This window comes from Hippopotamus amphibius, chromosome 10 (genome assembly GCF_030028045.1).
Source record: "Hippopotamus amphibius kiboko isolate mHipAmp2 chromosome 10, mHipAmp2.hap2, whole genome shotgun sequence".
NCBI lineage: Eukaryota > Metazoa > Chordata > Mammalia > Artiodactyla > Hippopotamidae > Hippopotamus > Hippopotamus amphibius.
Window position 1 is genome coordinate 58,004,841 of NC_080195.1, and position 18,418 is coordinate 58,023,258.

At 41.1% G+C, this 18,418-nt stretch overlaps 1 protein-coding gene across 1 annotated transcript in view; it reads right to left on the minus strand.

The window, feature by feature from the left end:
• The window catches only part of SIDT1 (SID1 transmembrane family member 1), a 93,632-nt gene extending 75,671 nt beyond the window's left edge, over positions 1 to 17,961 (minus strand). The window contains exon 1 of the mRNA XM_057696472.1: positions 17,752 to 17,961. Within this exon, the coding sequence (XP_057552455.1) occupies positions 17,752 to 17,961 (210 nt within the window). The remainder of the gene's footprint in view (positions 1 to 17,751) is intronic.
• Positions 17,962 to 18,418: the final 457 nt, after the last annotated feature.

The following is an 18,418-nucleotide window of genomic DNA, read 5'->3' on the forward strand; positions in this document are numbered from 1 at the left end:
TTTCACTTCCAATAAAAACATGGGAAAATAGTGAAGAGACGGGTACTAATTGGCAGGCCGGGAATATAGAACAATACACGGTCTAGATTCTAGCTCCTCTAGGATGAACTTTGTTCATTCAATAAATATTTGACTCCCCACCCTGTGCCAGGCAGTGTTCTGGGCACAGGAGATGCATCACTAAGCAGTGTGGACATAGCCTTTTGCCCTCTCTGAGATCACAGGTTTGCACACAGAATGCCAGTTCAACAAGCAAGTGCATTAACGTTCAAGTTGCTGTGGAAGTGTGTGGGTTAGACTTTCTGGGGAATATCTTCCTAAAGGATGAGTAGGCATTAACCAGAAAAACGCAGACAGAGCAAGAGAAATGTCCAAGCAAAGGGGACTGTGTAGCAGACCTAAGGAAGGAAAGAGAGGAAGGAGGGATGGAGGAAAAGAGAGAGGGAAGGCAAGATGCAAGTTTGCAGAATTAAGGGAAAATCAGTTTGGCTGAAGCATGAGGTGTGTGAAAGGTCGTGATGGTCCTGAAGAGTCTTAAAGTCACGTTAGGGAGGTTGGACTTTAAGGAAACAGAAAGCCTTTGGAAGGTTTTAGGTGCTGCCACGCCATTGCCGTGGCCATCCCTGAGCACCCAGTGCTGCCTCTGTTGCTGCTGAGCAGCTGCGTCCCTGCATCACCGGCTCCCAAGTCCAAGTCTGGGGAAAGCAGATCTGATTGGCAGCACTGAGGCCACAAACGCAAGCCTGAGCTTGGTGGGAGTGGAAGGGATGTGTTCAAAAAGGCAGACGCCTGATGTTTCATTTCCCCAGTGGAAGGAGCTCTGTCTCAGCAGAGACTCCTGAAATGAGGAATTTCCCCGAAACATATGGGAATGGGATTCAGATATTGGGCCGTCAAAACATGGTCAAATTCCACTACACTTGGAATCCCTTTCACACGCAACACCGAGACTATCCTACAGAGCAAGCGTTCCATAGTACACACTGTGGGAAACCCTGTGATATTTTTTTCCACAAGAACTGATGTCAAATCAGGTATGTCCTGAAGACCCTAACTCGCCCTAATCTCACCATTTAATATCATGAAACGTATGGACTGTACTATTCACGTTAGCACTCAGTTACATCGTATTTTCATGTTTCATAATATTTGCTGATTGTTCCATGTGTTTGTTTTGTCTCTCTTTGAGGATTTTATCTGTGACATATTTGAAATCAAGCATGTACCTGACACTTAGTACACACGAAAACAGTTACTGTTTTCATATGAGTGGAGGTAGTCCAGCTAAGGTTTTAGCTTTCAACAAGTCCTAAAAAATACCCCAGGATGTCAGGGAAATGGCCGTTCCTAATTCTTCAGCATTATTTCTACACATATTCCTTTCTTTCCATTTGTTTTCTTCCTGTGGGACCCCTATTTTGTTGATGTCGTACTTAGGGCTGCCCTCCCACTTTCTTAATTTTTCTCTTCATATTCTACATCTCTTTAGGTAGATCCTCCACGCAATCCTCCAGTTCTCCAATCCGTTGTTCATTCTAAGGTCCACTCCATTGCTCAGGTCGTTGTGTAAACAGTGTTAGTTTTTAAATCTGGGTTTTCCCAGTTGCTTCCTCTTTATAGCTGTAACCTGTTTCATTTTCACGTTGTCCTCCTATCTGCATCTCTTCCAGGATATTCACTTTGCGTCTTATGAAGTCTTATTCTTGCTGTTCATTAATTCTGCTACATCTGGTAAAGGTCATTCAGGTTGACGTTTCTCATGTAACTTCCCTCTGCAGATTTGTTCTTATTTTCTTCCGTGAGCTCTGGTTCCCTGGAAGTGAGAACTCCAGTGAGGGGAGCTAAAAGTGAGGCGAGTTCCGTGTAGAAGGGGGGACTGGAAGGGTGGAGAGCCTCTGAGTTGACACACCGTTTTTCACCCCCTCCAGGGGTCCAGTCTGCCCACATTGTGGGTGTGGGGGGGGCAGACTAATTTTACTTCTACCTTCCCACTTCCCCCCATCCCCCCACTGTTCCTGCTCCCATGCAAACCTGCCTGCCTCTGCCCTGTGAAGGGGGTGATGGGGAAGCAGGGTCTCCAGCCTTGGCTCCTGGGAGAGAGCCACGGGCCTCTGTTGGTTCACCAGCCTCTCAGTATCTGTGTCTGCTCGTCTCTGTGTGTGAGTCCTTTTTCCTCTTTATCTTTCCTGCCTTTTTCTCCCTATTTCCTGTTTCTATTCTGTCTCCTGTGAGGGGGTTAAAGAGGGAAAAACAATTATTTTATGGTTGGAGGCAGAGCACAGGGATCTACTTCCTGGATTTTATTTATATGCTGAGTGATTGCACTGCAGGCATGTTTCTTCTAGAGCTATTCTAAGGCCTACTTAATTAATGCTCTAAAGATGGAAAAGCATGACAAAACTGTGATGATTGTCAGAGGTATGCTCTGACACTTATCTGCCTTTTGTTTCTGTAGTGGTATTCATTGCCAGACTGGTGCCACTTATAATTTTAAATAAGTATTGTCAGGATATAAGCATTACCTAAAGAAAACTGCTTTCGAAACAGACAAAGCCAATCATCTGCAAACATCTTCCCCTTCAAAATCTTCAAAGTCCAACAAATAAAAAAAAAAAAAATCTTCAAAGAAAATTTCCGGAGACAAGCAGAAGAGGCCTCAGGGAAGGCCTGATGCTCAGATGAGATGTTCCTCTTTAAAGGGCAAAGGTAGAAGCCTGCTGTAGCCCAGCTTTCCTCCCTTTGGTCCCTGATCGCTTATGTCTGGGTCCATGCAGCTGTCTTCCAACAAATGTCCTAGCTAGAGAACACCCCACGAGAGCCTTTGCTGGGGTTGGTTTGGGGGCTGCCCAGCATCCAAATGCCCTGCATGTATTAGAGGAACTTCCTCCCCTCCACTGCACTGTGTGAGTTTTGTGGGAGGCAAGGCTGCCTGTAGATGCTATAGGGGCCAGACACAGGACCCACGCTCCGATAGCTGGATGCTGCCACTTGATACTTTCAACGGTGATGAAATGATACAAAGATGAAGGGAGACTTTAACAGTCGCTGTCAATGGTGACATCAGTAGGGACTGACAACAGGGTCCAGGGGTGACCGTGTGTAATAGCAGAGGAGGTGGTAGTGTCTAGGTGAGCACCCTGGCCACAACATTCCTGCTGCGTGACTGTTGTTATAATTTCCTGCAGTGTAGTCTCTCTTGGTCCCCATAATGTGAGCTTAGGAACCCAGGTTGGGTGCTATCCAATATCCTTCTAGTAAATTCTTATTCTGCTTATGTTAGCTAGTTGATTTCTGTTGCCTGTAGCCAATAACCTTGACCAACCCCATACCCTCTTTCCTTCTCTGTCTACTTCACTCATCCCCCACAGCTAACTTGAGCCTTAATGTCCACAGATCTCCCCAAACCATCTCTGCACACCCAGGCTTCACTTCCTTTGCCTCTCTCCTTCTCCCCCACTTTTTATCCCTTTATTACCCAGATAAACATTGTCCTTCCCCTAGAAACCTATAATTCCTCTACTCTGGTGAAGATGGTGTGGGGAGAGAGTAGGGACAAATACAGGATTCTTTTTTTTGCAACTATTAGGATAAAATAAAACTGCGAGCATTTACATGCTAATTTTCAGGGAAGCATAACATACATCCCCAGTTAGAGGAATTAAAATCGTTGTGAGTCACTTTATCCACAAAAGGGCAGTTAGGCCTAAGGGACAGAAACCGTCAGTCATTCCTGTTTGCTGTGGCTTATCTTCATAGCTGTTGAGTGGCGATCTGGAAATACCAGTTCTCGGGGATTAATACTGCCTTAGAGTAACAGATAGGTTAACTGCGTAGGTCTCCAAGCTGCCCTATGTCTGGTACAAAGAAGGAACCCAGCATTAATGGCAATGAAGCATGAAAGAGATGAAGATGGTCCACAGGGTGTCAGGGTAGGATCACGGCTGGTGGGTGGCTGTGGCTCCGTGAAACACTGAAGGAAATCTGTCAAATCTGCAGTTTTACATAGTGTCAGCTCTGCTTGCCTGACTTACACAGGCCAGTGGATGCCTGGAGAATCCATGGAGGAAAAACAGAAATGAAAATCCTCTTGTTTTAATTTGCAGTAATTGTAAGGGAGTCAGAGATAAAGCTCTTAAACTGTGTGATCAAACAACCTGACTGTGGAATTATGACTACGGTATTTAAAAATGTTTATTGTTGTTGATAAGCATAGCAGATGTGCTCGTGTGGGAGGTTTAGTAGAAATATTCTGAGGAAATATCCTGGGGAACCTGAGTTACGTTCCTGGCTTTGCTTCAAACTAGTTATATAATTTGGACAAGTAACTTATTTTACCAGCTCAATTTTCTCTCCTTTTAAGAGAGAAGAGATTGGGTAATTTAAAAGGTCCTTTCAGCTCTTAAGTTTAAAATGCAATTATGTCTTTCTTATGGTTTTGAGGGACACTGTGTGTTCTTTTTTTTTTTTTTTTTTTTTTGGCATCTGGCACTTTTTATGGCTGTGCCGGTTCTTTTTTTTTTTTTGGCACACGGGCTTAGTTGCTCCGCGGCATGTGGGATCCTCCTGGAGCTGGGATCGAACCCGTGACCTCTGTATTGGCAGGCAGATTCTCAACCACTGCGCCACCTAGGAAGCCCACTGTGTGTTCTTTTAGTGATAGAAAAAAGAGAAAAAAAGGCTCAAATGCAAGTGCAATGACACACTTCTGTAGCTAAGCAGACTTGACAAAGAAAATCATGTTGGCATGAAAAAAGGGAATAATGGCACATGGAGTCAAAATAAATATATACTGACTGCCCAGATAACATATGTTCCTCATCCTCCACCACTGGTATTATTGAAATTCTATAGCAAAACCTTAAACATTGGGAGACCAGCTCCCCAGTGAACGAGAGTACCCATTATGGCTCTGAATCAGGAAGGAAGGAACAAAACACATCTCCTGAGTTGGAGAAGAAAGAATATTTTGCCAGTAGCAAAGCTTCAAACGACCAGAGAAGAGGAAGAACCTTGATGGATTGACAGTGTTCACAGAAGACTGGAAAGACAAAAGGGATGGAAGAAGCAGAGAGACAAAAGATGCACAGAAAAAAGGAGCAACGAGAGAATAGAGATGGGAGATGGTGGTAACAGGGGGGGATGGGTGGGAAAAACGGTAAGAACAATGAGGCCCAAATAGAGTTGCTTCAAACTCTTTGGTCCATAAGTGTGAACACACATACGCAGTATGGTGTATTGTTAGTAATACTAAAAATACAGGGTGGTCTTTTCAACAAATGCTGCTGGAACAACTGGATATCATATGCAAAACAAAACCAAAAACCAAACAAAAATTCTAGACAGAGACCTTACACCTTTCACAAAAACTAACCCCAAATGAATCATAAACCTAAATGTGAAATTCAAAACTATAAAACTTCCAGAAGATGACACAGAAGAAAATCTAGGTGACCTTAGATCTTATGACAGCTTTTTAGATACAACACCAAAGGCATGATCCATGGGAAAAATTGATAAGTGGTATTTCATTAAATTACAAAATGTCTGGTTTGTGAAAAATGCTGTTAAAAGGGTGAGAAGACAAGCCCATAGACAAGAAGGGGATATTTGTGAAACTTGTATCTAATAAAGGACTGGTATCCAAAATCTACAAAGAACACTTAAAATTCAACAACGAGGAAACAAACAATCCAACCTAAAAATGGGCAAAAGATCTGAAAAGATGCCTCACCAAAGAAGATATACAGACAACAAATAAGCATATGAAAAGCTACTCAACAGCATATGCCATTAGGAAATTGCAAATTAAAACAATAAGATACCATTCTACACCTATCACAACGGCTAAAATCTAAAGCACTGACAACACCAGATGCAGGTGAGGATGTGGAACAACAGGAACTCTCATTCATTGCTGGCGGGAGTGCAAAATGGTACAGTCACTTTGGAAGACAAGTTTGACAGTTTCTTTTAAAACTAAACATACTTTTACCTTATGATCTAGGAACTAAGCTCCTTGGTATTTACCCAAATGAGATGAAAATTTATGTCCACACAGAAATCTGCACTCAGATATTTCCAGCAGCTTTATTCAGAATTGCCAAAAGTTAGAAGCAACCATGATGTCTTTCACAGGTGGATGGATAAACAAACTATGGCGCATCCAAACAGTGGAATATTATTTAGCACGAGAAAGAAATAAGCTATCAAGCCATGAAAAGATACGGAGGAAACTTGAACGCATATTGCTAAGTGAAAGAGGCAAGTCTGAAAAGGCTACACGCTGTACGATTTCAACATATGATTTCAAATGTCAAATATGACATTCTGGAAAAGGCAAAACTATAAAGACAGTAAAAGAAAAAAATCAGTGTGGTTCCTAGCGTTTGAGGGAAAGGAAGAAGGGATGAATAGGTAGAGTACAGCGGATTTTTATGGGAGTGAAATTATTTTGTACAACACACCATAATGATGGATATATGACACTATACATTTCTCAAAACCCGTAGAACTGTACAACACCAAGAGGGAACCTAATGTAAATTGTGGACTTTAGTAAATAATAAAGGCCAATACAATATCAATATTACATCAATATTCATTCATCATTAGTGTACCATGCTAATGAAAGATATTAATAATAGGGGAAACTGTGTGTGGGTGGGGGAGGGGAGGGAGAGGATATATGGGAACTCTCTGCACTTTCTGCTTAATTTTTCTGTAAACCTAAAACTGCTTTGAAGAATAAAGTTTCATTAAAAATATGTACATATAGGGGAAAGTGCGGAAGCTAACAAAATCAAAAATCTTTTATGTCCCAGGTTAGGCAGAGGGAGAGGTGAACTTTTATCTACACTCTTAAATGTCCACAGTTCCCAGGTAGCCAAAGGATATTTTTACTCAGGACAATGTTACTTGATGTTAGATAAACTTTAATTTTGCCACCATTTTCAGAAATTAAGTATTTTATTCAAACACTTAAGAGCCTAACCAAAACATAGGTGATCTTCACTTTTAAATAGCTAGTACTTTCATAATTACATACTGACACCCTTGGTCATCCTTGGGATCAGCTGTAGAAGGCTGGGTCCAAAATAAATTTCCTTAAAATTACGGGTTGAAAATTAGCTCCTCAAAAGTGGTCCAAACAGAGAGACAATTTCCCAGTTCTCTGGAGCTATGACAGGGAGGTGGATTCCTATAGCTTTCTTATCTGGAAAGAAGACTTACATTCAACTTTCTCTGGACACATTTTTTCAGTATAAGACAACTTCAAGCCAGCTTCACTCTTCTTGTTTAAGCAACTGAAAAATCCCCTGTTGATTCTTGTAACAAAATTGATATCTGCATATAACTTCTTCCCAATAGTAAAATCAATTTCTTTGGCCATTACTGTCACTTCAAATAAACTGAAGGGATGAGGGGAGTAAGAATTTGAAGTAATTAATTACTATAGCAAATTAATTGTAATTAATTTTATTATTAATAACATTTACTATATAATTTAAATTTGCTATAGAACATTAAGCTTTGCTTTTCAGGAATGCAGCACTGTCTTTTAACATGTAAATCAACTGCTTCTCCTGTACAATTTTTAGAAACATTTTTAGAAACATTATTATATATAAAAACAGAAGGATCTTAAGCTGAGGACTTAATAGCATACAATGTTGTTCTTATTGCTGACCTTAGATTTTAAGCAAAACACAGGTCCTTAGGTTTTGTTTTGGTTTGCACAGCCAACTAATGCACTAGAAAACCTCAAAGTCTCCATTTTCAAAATATCCAAGAAAAGAAAAAGAAAATCAACATATATAAATTTTTTTTGAGCAAAATAGAAAAGATTATGATTATATTGTCTGGCAGCCCATGATATATTTGATATTTTTCTTAGCAAATAAGCAGATAGGAAGGTGGGGCCCCAATTGCAATAGCTCATTAGATGTGCCTTTAAATCACTGACACACCGTCTTGATGTGTTGACACGAACTTCAGTCAGCTCCAGCGTTAAACAACGCAGGAAGACCCGACCAACATACTCCGGGGTGCTACATGGCAACGGTAATAATATCAACAAGGTGTGGTTACTTCTATTTGAAATGAACAAAGAACTGCTGGCACTTCTAGCAGCAAAGAGGTTTCACGGTATCTTCAAGTCCCTTGGTCTTTAAGATCCAAGCTAACAGGGAGGAATGACACAGGAGATACATCAGGTAACACACTGAAACCAAATCAGGAAAGGCAGAACGGCTGAAACTCTCGATGAACTGTATAAGAACCTAAAACACCCCGTCAGAAGAGACCATCACAGCAGCAGAATCTACACAAAACAAAATAACAAGTGAAAAACCATACCCAACACGACAGCAAACCTATAGCCACAGCACTCAGCAAGAAACAAAAAGGAATTGTAAAACAAGTTCAGCACGTGTAGCAAAGGTGGAGGGAAAAAAACAAAATAAGACAAAACAGAACAAAACCACTTCCAAGCAATGAAGAGCCCTATGGGAAGCTTCTCAAAAAAAAAAAAAAAAAAAAAGTGGTTTTTTGGAAACTTTAAAGTTTTCATTTACTTGCTTTTATATGACAAAGAGAAATGATCTTTTTGGCAAGAAGTTTCTCCTTGTCTATAGTTAAAAAAAAAAGATGATAATCTCACGCATGGTAAAAAAAAAAAATCAGAACACTAAAACTTAGTGCTTGAATAAGGATCAAAAATGCAATCTTCTCCTCTTATCAGTGGGGAAAATAAAGCTCAGGGAGGGAAGAGAATTTGCTGAAGGGCCACAGGTAGTTAAAGGGATAAAAACACACATCTCCTTGTGCCCCACCCAGTGCTCTTCCCCAACACTGCTTGGCCGCTTGGTTGTCTATTGTTCTTGCCTAGGGTAAAAGTAAAATATTATGTTCTTACTTTTATTGTGAAATGTTTATTGTATTTATTGTGCAATATTTAGAAAGTAAAGTATACAACATTAAAATTCTCCATAATCTCACTACCCAGAAATAATGTAAAGTCTATCTTATTTCAGAAACCAGTAGTGAAAACCTACATTTCAAAAACTATCCCAAGAACTCCATAGTCTAGGACTTGAAATGGATAAAATTATGGACCTGAAATAAGACACTCAGGGATTTTAGCCTCAGCTATCACTGATATAATTTGCTTCACTCTTCTGTTTCTCATGAATAAAAGAATAATGATATGCCTATCCTTTTAACTGCAAATTCAAAACTGAAGATTATTGTACTTACTAAGTGGTCTAAAGGCAGATTTGCCTGGGACCCAACAGATAATCTAGATAATGGGTCCCAATAGATGACCTAGATGATAATTAATGGTGTCATCTTCCCTTGTGATTCCTAAGAGAAGAAACCTAAAATTCTGCATCCCCAATTACAAAGTGAGGTTTTTTACCCCCACCCACCAAGCAATTCTCAGACATGGCTGGGTGTCCTACAAGTCAACTCAATTCTGACACTGTCTACCTAGAGATAGCATCAGATTCCACAAGATAAGATGCCAGTTGAAAGTACAGGCTGTCACCTGTACTTTGATTGACCCCCTATAGATCAGAGTTTCCAACAACCCCCTCCTTTGGTTGGATTAATTCGTTAAAGCAGCTTAGAGGACTCAGAGAAACATTTTACTTAATAGATAACGTGTTTATTACAAGGATACAACTCAGGAACAGAGAGATGGAAGAGATGCATGGAGCAGGATATGTGGGAGGGGCCCCAGAGCTTCCAAGTTCTCAGAGGCTCCATTCTCGCGGAACCTCCATGTGTTCACCAACCCAGAAACTCTATGAACCCCATCCTGTTGGGTTTTTATGGAGGCCTCATTGCACGGGCATAATTGATTAAATCATTGGCCATTGACAACTGATTCAACTTTCAGCCCTTCTCCCCCCTCCACAGGTTAAAGTGGTAGGGCTGAAATTTCCGACCCTCTAATCACTGGTTGGTTCCCCTGGCAACCAGCATCTCCCCCTCCCCCACTCCACCACCACCACTTAGGGACTTTCCCAAAGTCAACTCATTAACATAAATTCAAATATGGTTGAAAGGGGTTTGTTGTGAATAACAAGACACCTTTATCATTCTCATTCACTTAGGAAATTCCAAGGGTTTTAGGAGCTCTGTGCCAGAAATGGGATTGAAGACCAAATGTATATTTCTCATTATAAATCATAATATCATAGGAGAAAAGAGAGGAAACCTACTTTCTGGGTTAGAGTGGAAGAGATTCTTAAGTATGCTCATTATAGACATAGAATGTGACTAATTTGAAGCGGAAAATCATATAATCCTTAGAATTATAGGTTATTTATAACAAAATTTTAATGTAAATAAAAGCAATGAGTAATTGGATCAAATAAGAATCTCGTGAGTCCTAATATTGTACATCAACTATACCTCAATTTAAAAAATTGTTTTAACAAGAAAAGAATTGGGACTTCCCTGGCGGTCCAGTGGTTAGGACTCTGTGCTTCCAATGCAGAGGGCATGGGTTCGATCCCTGGTTGGGGAACAAAGATCCCACATGCCACGTGCTACAGTCAAAAAATAAAATAAAAGAAAAAAAGGAAAAAAAGAATCCATGAGTCTGTACTGACATAAAGAAAGAAAGAAAAAAAGAATAAATACATGGGAGAGAAGGAAAAGCTCTTACAGTAGAATGTCAACTGATAAATGTAGAAAGAATGACGAATTAGGAAAATCACTAGTTGGAAACCATCACAGTAATATCTGATTCAGGTAAGAATAATCAATAGATGCTAAAATTTGTGGATGAAAGTTTGATGAGGCATAGGATATTTACAGAGTCTCAAGGTATGGTTCCACAAATTACTTTTCAATCGCAAAAGGAAAATAGAAAACTGACGGAGACTCAAGCAATGTTACCCACACTGGTAACAGGAAAATCTAATATCAGGTGCCTCTGATAAGATGCACTAAGAACACAACATCACTTCTGTAGTGTTCTTAAGAAGCATCCCTAAAGTTCAAAAGTAAAATGAAATAAATGAACCTAACAAGTAAATAGCATAACTACACTGAAGGGAACTATGCATGCTGTATTACTTAAAAACACAGTAATTTAACTCAACATTCATAATGAAATATACCCTAAGGTGAAAGGAATTGTAAAATAAAGCTTGAACTGTTGCCAGTAATCGTATTGTTGGTGGTGATGTTAGTATTATTATCTAAAACTGTTGTGCATATATTGTGGGTTAAAGCAAATGAGTAACTTGATATAGTTGAGAACCAGGATTTTTGGCACAGGGGCAAGGAGATATAGATGTAAAATCAACTGAGGTTCAGTAAAAACCCTGTATTTCTGAATCTGAATTAGAAATACTAGTATAAACTTGTATTATGTATTCCTTAGCTCTGTCCGCTGAAAAGGCTTAGAAAAAGATTATCAATTCATTAGCAATAATGGCCTCTAGGTCTCAAACTGCAGTCTCTAAAAACTATTTCTCGCTTGAAGGAACCTGACCTTCCTGGAGAAATGGCTGATTACAGGTCAGGGACAGAACTGAACCTGTTGAGCCTGGAATAACTTTTCAGACCAGAAAACAAGGAAGATGTCAGAGAGCACTTGGATTTTTCCAAAGAATTCAGGAGACAACTCGAATTGGCTTTCATTGGCCAAATATGAACAATTTGAACTTAAATACGGATAGTAACTGCACTGGATTGAAATATATCAAATATGTTTAAACTCATGAGCTCATGATTGTGCTAAATAAAATCTCATTGATTGCTGTTATAGGATGCTAGGAGACCAACTCATCATTTTGAAAATTGGTAAATAAAAGTAAAAAATGAAGACTATTCCATGTTTGTTATAAACAGTAGCTTAAGGTAACCAAATAGCTAATGAAGTTTCTTTCCTATTGTAGAATTATTCCAGCTAGGAGTTTGGGATTAACATATACACACTATAATATTATAAAACAGGTAAACAACAAGGACCTGCTGTATAGCACAGAGAACTATACTCAGTATCTTGTAACAACCTATGCTGGAAAAGAATCTGAAAAAGAATATACATATATATGTGTAACCAAATCACTTTGCTGTACACTTGAAACTAACACAACATCGTAAATTAACTATACTTCAATTAGAAAAATTCATAGAGACAGAAAAAAAAAGTATTCCAGCTCAGAAATGGAAAAATAAATAACATAATTAAATATTATCTACTGTTCCTAATGAATTCAGGAAACTAGGCAATCATGATCAATGGTGGCCATCATCACAAAAAGAAACAACTAGACCTTACGTGCCTCGTGCTAGGAATATATTCTACCACCTCCGATGCAGTCTTGCCAAAGAAGAAATAGGATATATTTTTCCATATCTTAAAGGTCTTTCCCTTTTCTTTCTGCCTATCCAAGTTCTGTTTATCTATCGTGACCTTTTCAAGCTTCATTTCCTCCAGCAAAGCTATCTGTAGGATGTATGACTTCTCTAACGTCTTGTAGTACTTGGACCAGTGCTGTCCAATAAAAGTATAATATGAGCCACATATTTGTTTTTAAATTTTCTGGTAGCTGCACTGAGAATGTAAAATGAAACAGATGAACTTTATTTTATTAATGTATTTTATTTCACCGAATATATATCCAAAATATCATTTAATCATATAATCAATAAAAATATTAATGACACATTTAATGTAATTCATTTCATTGTCTTCAAAATCTGATGTGCGTTCTTATGCCATGCGTCTCATTTTGTGACTAGTCACATTTCAAGTGCTTGATAGCCACGTGTGGATAGTGGCTACCATATTGGACAGCACACACTTACAGAATCCATTATACAGTTTAGCATATGATTATCAGATTAAGGCAGGCAGAAGATGGGTCTTCCATAAAATCAGACTCAAAACTGGAGGAACGGCAGCCCCAAAACACCCTTATGACCTGTCGATACTCTGTTTTCAGAGCCACACAGGAAAATGTGAGAAGTGACTCTACGGACTGAATGTTTCTGTCCGCCCTCCCCAGATTCATATCTTGGAAGCCTAACCTGCAGGGTGCTAGTATTTGGAGGTATGGCCTTTGGAAGGTAATCAGGTCATGAGGTTGGAACCCTCATGATGAGATTAGTGCCCTTTTAAGGAGAGACAGGAAAGAGCTTGCTTCTCTCTGTGCCATTTGGGCCATGTGAGGACACATCTGTTAGTGCTGTTTACAAGCCCAGAAGCCAGCTCTCACCAGACACAAGTCTGCTGACACGTTGATCTTGGACTTCCCAGCCTCCAGAATTGTGAGAAAGAAATGTTTGTTTTCTAAGCCACCCAGTCTATGGTACTCTAACAGCCCGAACTGACTGAGACAGTAACTAATCACGCAGGTAATGTGCTAATGAGATGATTCTTCACAAACAGGCACCAGTCCAGTTCAGTAAGGAGATGTGGGAGGACAGCAGAGGAGGCTTCTCTGCCTCAGGAAGTACGGAACACAGGGAGAGTACATACGAGATGGGGAGAACAGAGGCTATTGCATCAAAATTTTTCATTCTTCTATGTAAGTGTAATGTATACAGCTACAAGTTACCCCTGGAATGTCCTGACATATATTTAATTGTTCATGACAACTGGACAGGCTTTTTGAATCTGGATCTGAGAGGCTGGCATAACTGGTTCCAGATACTGGTTGTATTAATAAAGCCAAGGTTTGTTCCTTAGACATAGAAAAGTAGATGTCATTAAAAGATAAATGTCTCAGCTTAATAAACGAAAGAAATAAGTCCAGAGAAATTTCAAATTCAAAAATCTATGCAAACAATGAATTTGGTGACTGAAAGCCTCAGAGAAGGACCTTTTGTTGGGTCATGGTTAGATTTTTATTTAAGGGCTTCTTATCACCATCTAGCTCAAATATTAACATCTGATAATTGTCGCCACCTGTCCCGACAAGACATATCCCTGGCAATTCTCTCAACAAGGCGATTTCCTTCTAGTTTGGTCCCAGCCCTGTGGTTATAGAACACCCCAATTCACACAATGAAACCCTACACCCCTTAAAAGGAGTCTCCAGACACTGCCCCTCCAGGGACTGAAATGAACCATGATCTTGCCTAACCTGCACCTTCCATCCTTATTTTCATTATCCTTCTTTAAATCAGTCACTCCATTCTTTCAGTGATTTTTCTTTGAATGGCAACTTTGTATTTACATTACTCTCTGCCTGGAAGGCATGTACGACTTTTCCTGGTGCTAGTTTAGCTAATTAGCATGACACACTTGGCTACACAGTTCTCCAAGACAGCCTTTGGTATGGGAGATGCAGTGGCTGACAGGACAGATTAGGAATAAGGTCTCCCACAGCAGTTTCCTCCCTTCGCTGAAGTCTAAACTTAGAATAGCCTTTCTCCTCCAAGCTGAAGGAAAAGTAATGGCAAACATATCAATGGCTTAGAAAAGGAAAAAAGATTAAAATGAAAAAAAATAGTTTTTTTTTTCCTAAACCAAATTCTTTTTTTTCTTTTTTTTATTTAAATGGCACTTATCCACATTGTTTTAATTTTTTCTACCTTTGCTTACAGGATTATAGTCAGTATTTGGAGACAGTGTCTTTATATGAAACATCCAGTGTAATTTTAATGATGAGTAGTCTTTTCAAAATAAAAATCTTTAAATAAAATGTACTTAATTAAATTGAGAAAAACTTGTGTGAAGATTTCTGGAGAGCTACTCTCTGGAGAGCTAGATGCTACATGAAAATTAGGAAATAAAATTTATGTTCATTGGAAAAGAAATAGGAAGCATTTGAAACATAGTTCAGGAAAGTCTTCTTTTCACAATGTCCTGTAGCATGAATATAATGATTTAAAATGCAATGTGTCCATTAGTGCCAATATAGACACTGTTATATGTATTTCACTCAATGCATTTCATTCAATGTATTTCTAATTAAGAATACACCTGTGTCGAAACCAAATTCTTAGTTGCACTCAAGAGGGGTAGTTGGGAAATGACCCATGCAGGGGAGAGAGCCCTGACCAAGACTTCGCTCAAGTTAAAGGAAAAAGGTCATGGCCAAGTTTCTGCTCTTGGGTTCATAGATCTTTATTTAGCAGAGTTCTTTAGTGAGTTTGGGGTTGGTCATGGAGGCAAAACTGCTTGATGTGAGAGAATAACAAAAGTTTAGAGACTGAGAGGCCAGCATTTGGGGTGAAGGGTGGCTGAGAAGATGGTGACAAGTCAGGGCCTGAAAAATAGTGCTACCATCCTGATATTTCTCCTGGTGGAGGAATAGCTGGTAAATTGTTTTGACAGTGTTGCTTAGATTTCTGGTTTAATCTATCACCTACTCTGTGCTGTTCTGCAATTCCCTTATGTTATTCCAAACCTTCAGTAAAATTCTGCTATGTCCAACAGAATTGTATTCATGGTATTACTAGGAGAGGGTGCTGATCTCCAAAAGGGGGGGGTGCTTGGTCCCAAGGGGCAAAAGGGACCAAGAATAGAGGAGGCCATCAAGAGAACAGAATAATGGATTGGATGGCTAGGTCAGAAAAATGCCATCTCTGGAGAAAGCAACCAGAATACAGGACTGGAGAGAGAGAAGGGCAATTTTCCAAAGTAAATGGATTGAGGGTTTCACTGTTTTACTTGCATATTAAAGAGAAGTTTCAGAAGGCTGTAAGATTTGAGGACATCTGGTTCATATTATTGTACACTGGCATTAAAATAATTAAAATACTTGAGTTATCTGCCAGTCCCAGGGTTTCCAACTATATTTCTTAGACTAGTAAAATTTAGGGACTGTCAGCTTTTTATTGTATTATGCAAAGCTATTTTAAAAACTAATTATCACCATTGTTTCATAAAATAAAGGGCATTTTAACATACATACAGGCAAAATGGAAAGAGCATAATCTCAGAACAATCTTTAAAAATTCATTTTTATCTGAAATGATCTCACATTCAACCTACTAAAAAGCATATGTTTTATTTAGTTTTAGCTTAAAGATTCCTTAAGTATTTTTCAACTATCATTTTTTTTTCAAAAACATTAGTAAACCTGTTATGTGCCAAGCACTGTACTAGGTACTAGGGTACAGAGATGGACCTGACTCTGCCTCCATCCTCAATAGCTCACGGTTTTTTGGGAAAGTCAAGTAGGTAACCCTAACTTCAAACAGTGTGACCTGTGCTGAGGAACTCACTGAATATTACAGGCAAAAGGGTACAAACAACAGTAAAAAGGCAGTCACTCTGTCTGAAAGCTCTGTAAGCAGAAGTGTAAGAAATACTAAAGCCTGATGTCAAGCCTTACTTCGCATACATCATTTGAGTTTCCTTACTGATGATTTAGGGGGAAACTGACAGCACACCCTAGAAATCATGGGGTTTTTCAGATCTTTATTTGTTCTGAGCCAATAACAGGGCTGGGAACACACTTCAAGTGCAATGTCAGCTGGTCCATACAGCACACCCAGCGGGAAGAGGTGGGTTACAAGAAACGTGGGAAGTAAAAACTGATTCCCCCCACCCCTACTTGTCTGCAATGGAATGGCTCTGCACACAGCCGCTCTGCTCACTTCAAGGTGTACAACCTAAAGGTCAGTGGGGGACAGGACAGGGTAAGAATATGGTGATGCGGTCCATGGTGAAGACCCAGCTTAGGGTCCGTTGCCAGACGGGAGATGGGGCACTTACTCACTTACACACACTTGGGAAGTGTCTGGGAGTGGTGATGGGCACATTGGTCCCTCTGGCTAAATACTACCCCAGACTATCCGGTTTCAGTGTTTTGATCCTAGGTGAGAGTTGGGGGGCATATCATCGTATCCCAGTCATCCGGTTCTGGAATTTCCCAAATGAGTAGGGAATTCTGGCACACTAAGGGGTACATATACATTCATACACATGTATATATACACATACACATGCATGCACATATGTTCATGGGAGGAGGATCTAGAGGCAGGGACACTGGGGAGTTTTTTCTCTGTGCCTAGTAGAGGGGAAAAGCTAACTATGCGTTTTCTTACATTATACAGAGTATCTGTATCAAAAGGATCGTTGCTGGAACAGACCTTTCCTTCCCTTGTCTAACCTCAGTCTTTGTCAGAAATAGGTCTAGAACTTTCACTCAGTTATCCATTCTCATATAAAATCAAAACCTCGATGGCTCGGCCGATGCAGTTCCGATATCTTTGGCCGGGTCTTCTGGCTTTTCTGAAGCACACACGTGTGACAACGGTACAAAAACGCAGGCAATGACTCTTGAACGCACAGAGGCTATGCAGCTTGCGTCCATTCTCACACATTCCCATTTTAGATTCTGAGCAGCTCTCCCTCCCGTGCGCTATGTAATAGAAGTCTGGCAGTATCATCCAAAAGAGATGAGGTTCCTCCCCCGCGGGGGGTTCGGAACAGAGGTGCGGTCCTTTCCCTCCTAAGCCTTAGAAATCATGACCTCCCTAGAGAAGGGCCCAGCGAGGGGCCAGGACACGCAGACGGTGCGTCCCTGCAAAGCCCAGAAATGCCAGCGACCAGGCCGGGGAGGCGCGGGAGGAGGCGGTGTTGTCCCCGAGGTCGGTAGAAGAGGGTGCGGCGACTCCGGCAAGGCAGTGATATGCTTTGAAGGGGAAAGGGAACGGGGGTCCCCCGGCCTCTGAGGACCCCCGAGGTCGATTCCCTGGGGACCCAGAGCAGCGATGGGGCTCTGAGATCTGGCAAGTTCCTGGGAGCGAGGGGAGCGAGTGTCTTACCTGGCCGGGCTCGCTGGTGTAGTTGAAGGAGTAGATGTTCTCGGTGCTGAGGCTCACCACCCCGTTGTAGACGCGACCGAAGTCAGCGCCCCTGGCGGGGTCGCGGGGGTCGCGGCGCGGAGCGAGGGGTTGCGCGGGGAGCCCGGGAGCCGCAGCCGGCAGAAGCCAGGGCAGCGCGCAAAGCAGCGCAAGCCGCGTGCAGCCCCACATGGTGGGCGCCGCGTCCCAGGGGAGGGGGCGAGCGCAGAGCCGGTCCTTCCAAAGCCCCTTGCGGGCCCCGGCGCCGTCCGCAGCGCAGCGCGGCGCAGGCGATGCCTGGCAAGCCCCGCCGACGAGTGCTGGCAACGCGCTGGCGAAAAGGCTGATCAAATATTGATGCAGCCGCCTGGGGTCTCCACGGAGGGTCACCGGGCGGAGAGAGGGGGTGCGGAGGATGGGGGGCCGGAGGCTGCTGCTTTGCTTGCCGGCTTCTAAGTCCGTTTCCTTCCCCCCTTTCTCATTTCTATGAATCCCCCACTTACCCAGCCAGAATTTGAACAGATCTCTTCCCCCCCAACCTCAAGAAGGAGAGAGAGAGAGAAAGAGAATGAATAGCTTTGGAGACATTAAAAAGAAATATCCACTAGTCTTGAAGAATCAACCTGACCAGCCATTGGGAGGAAATTCA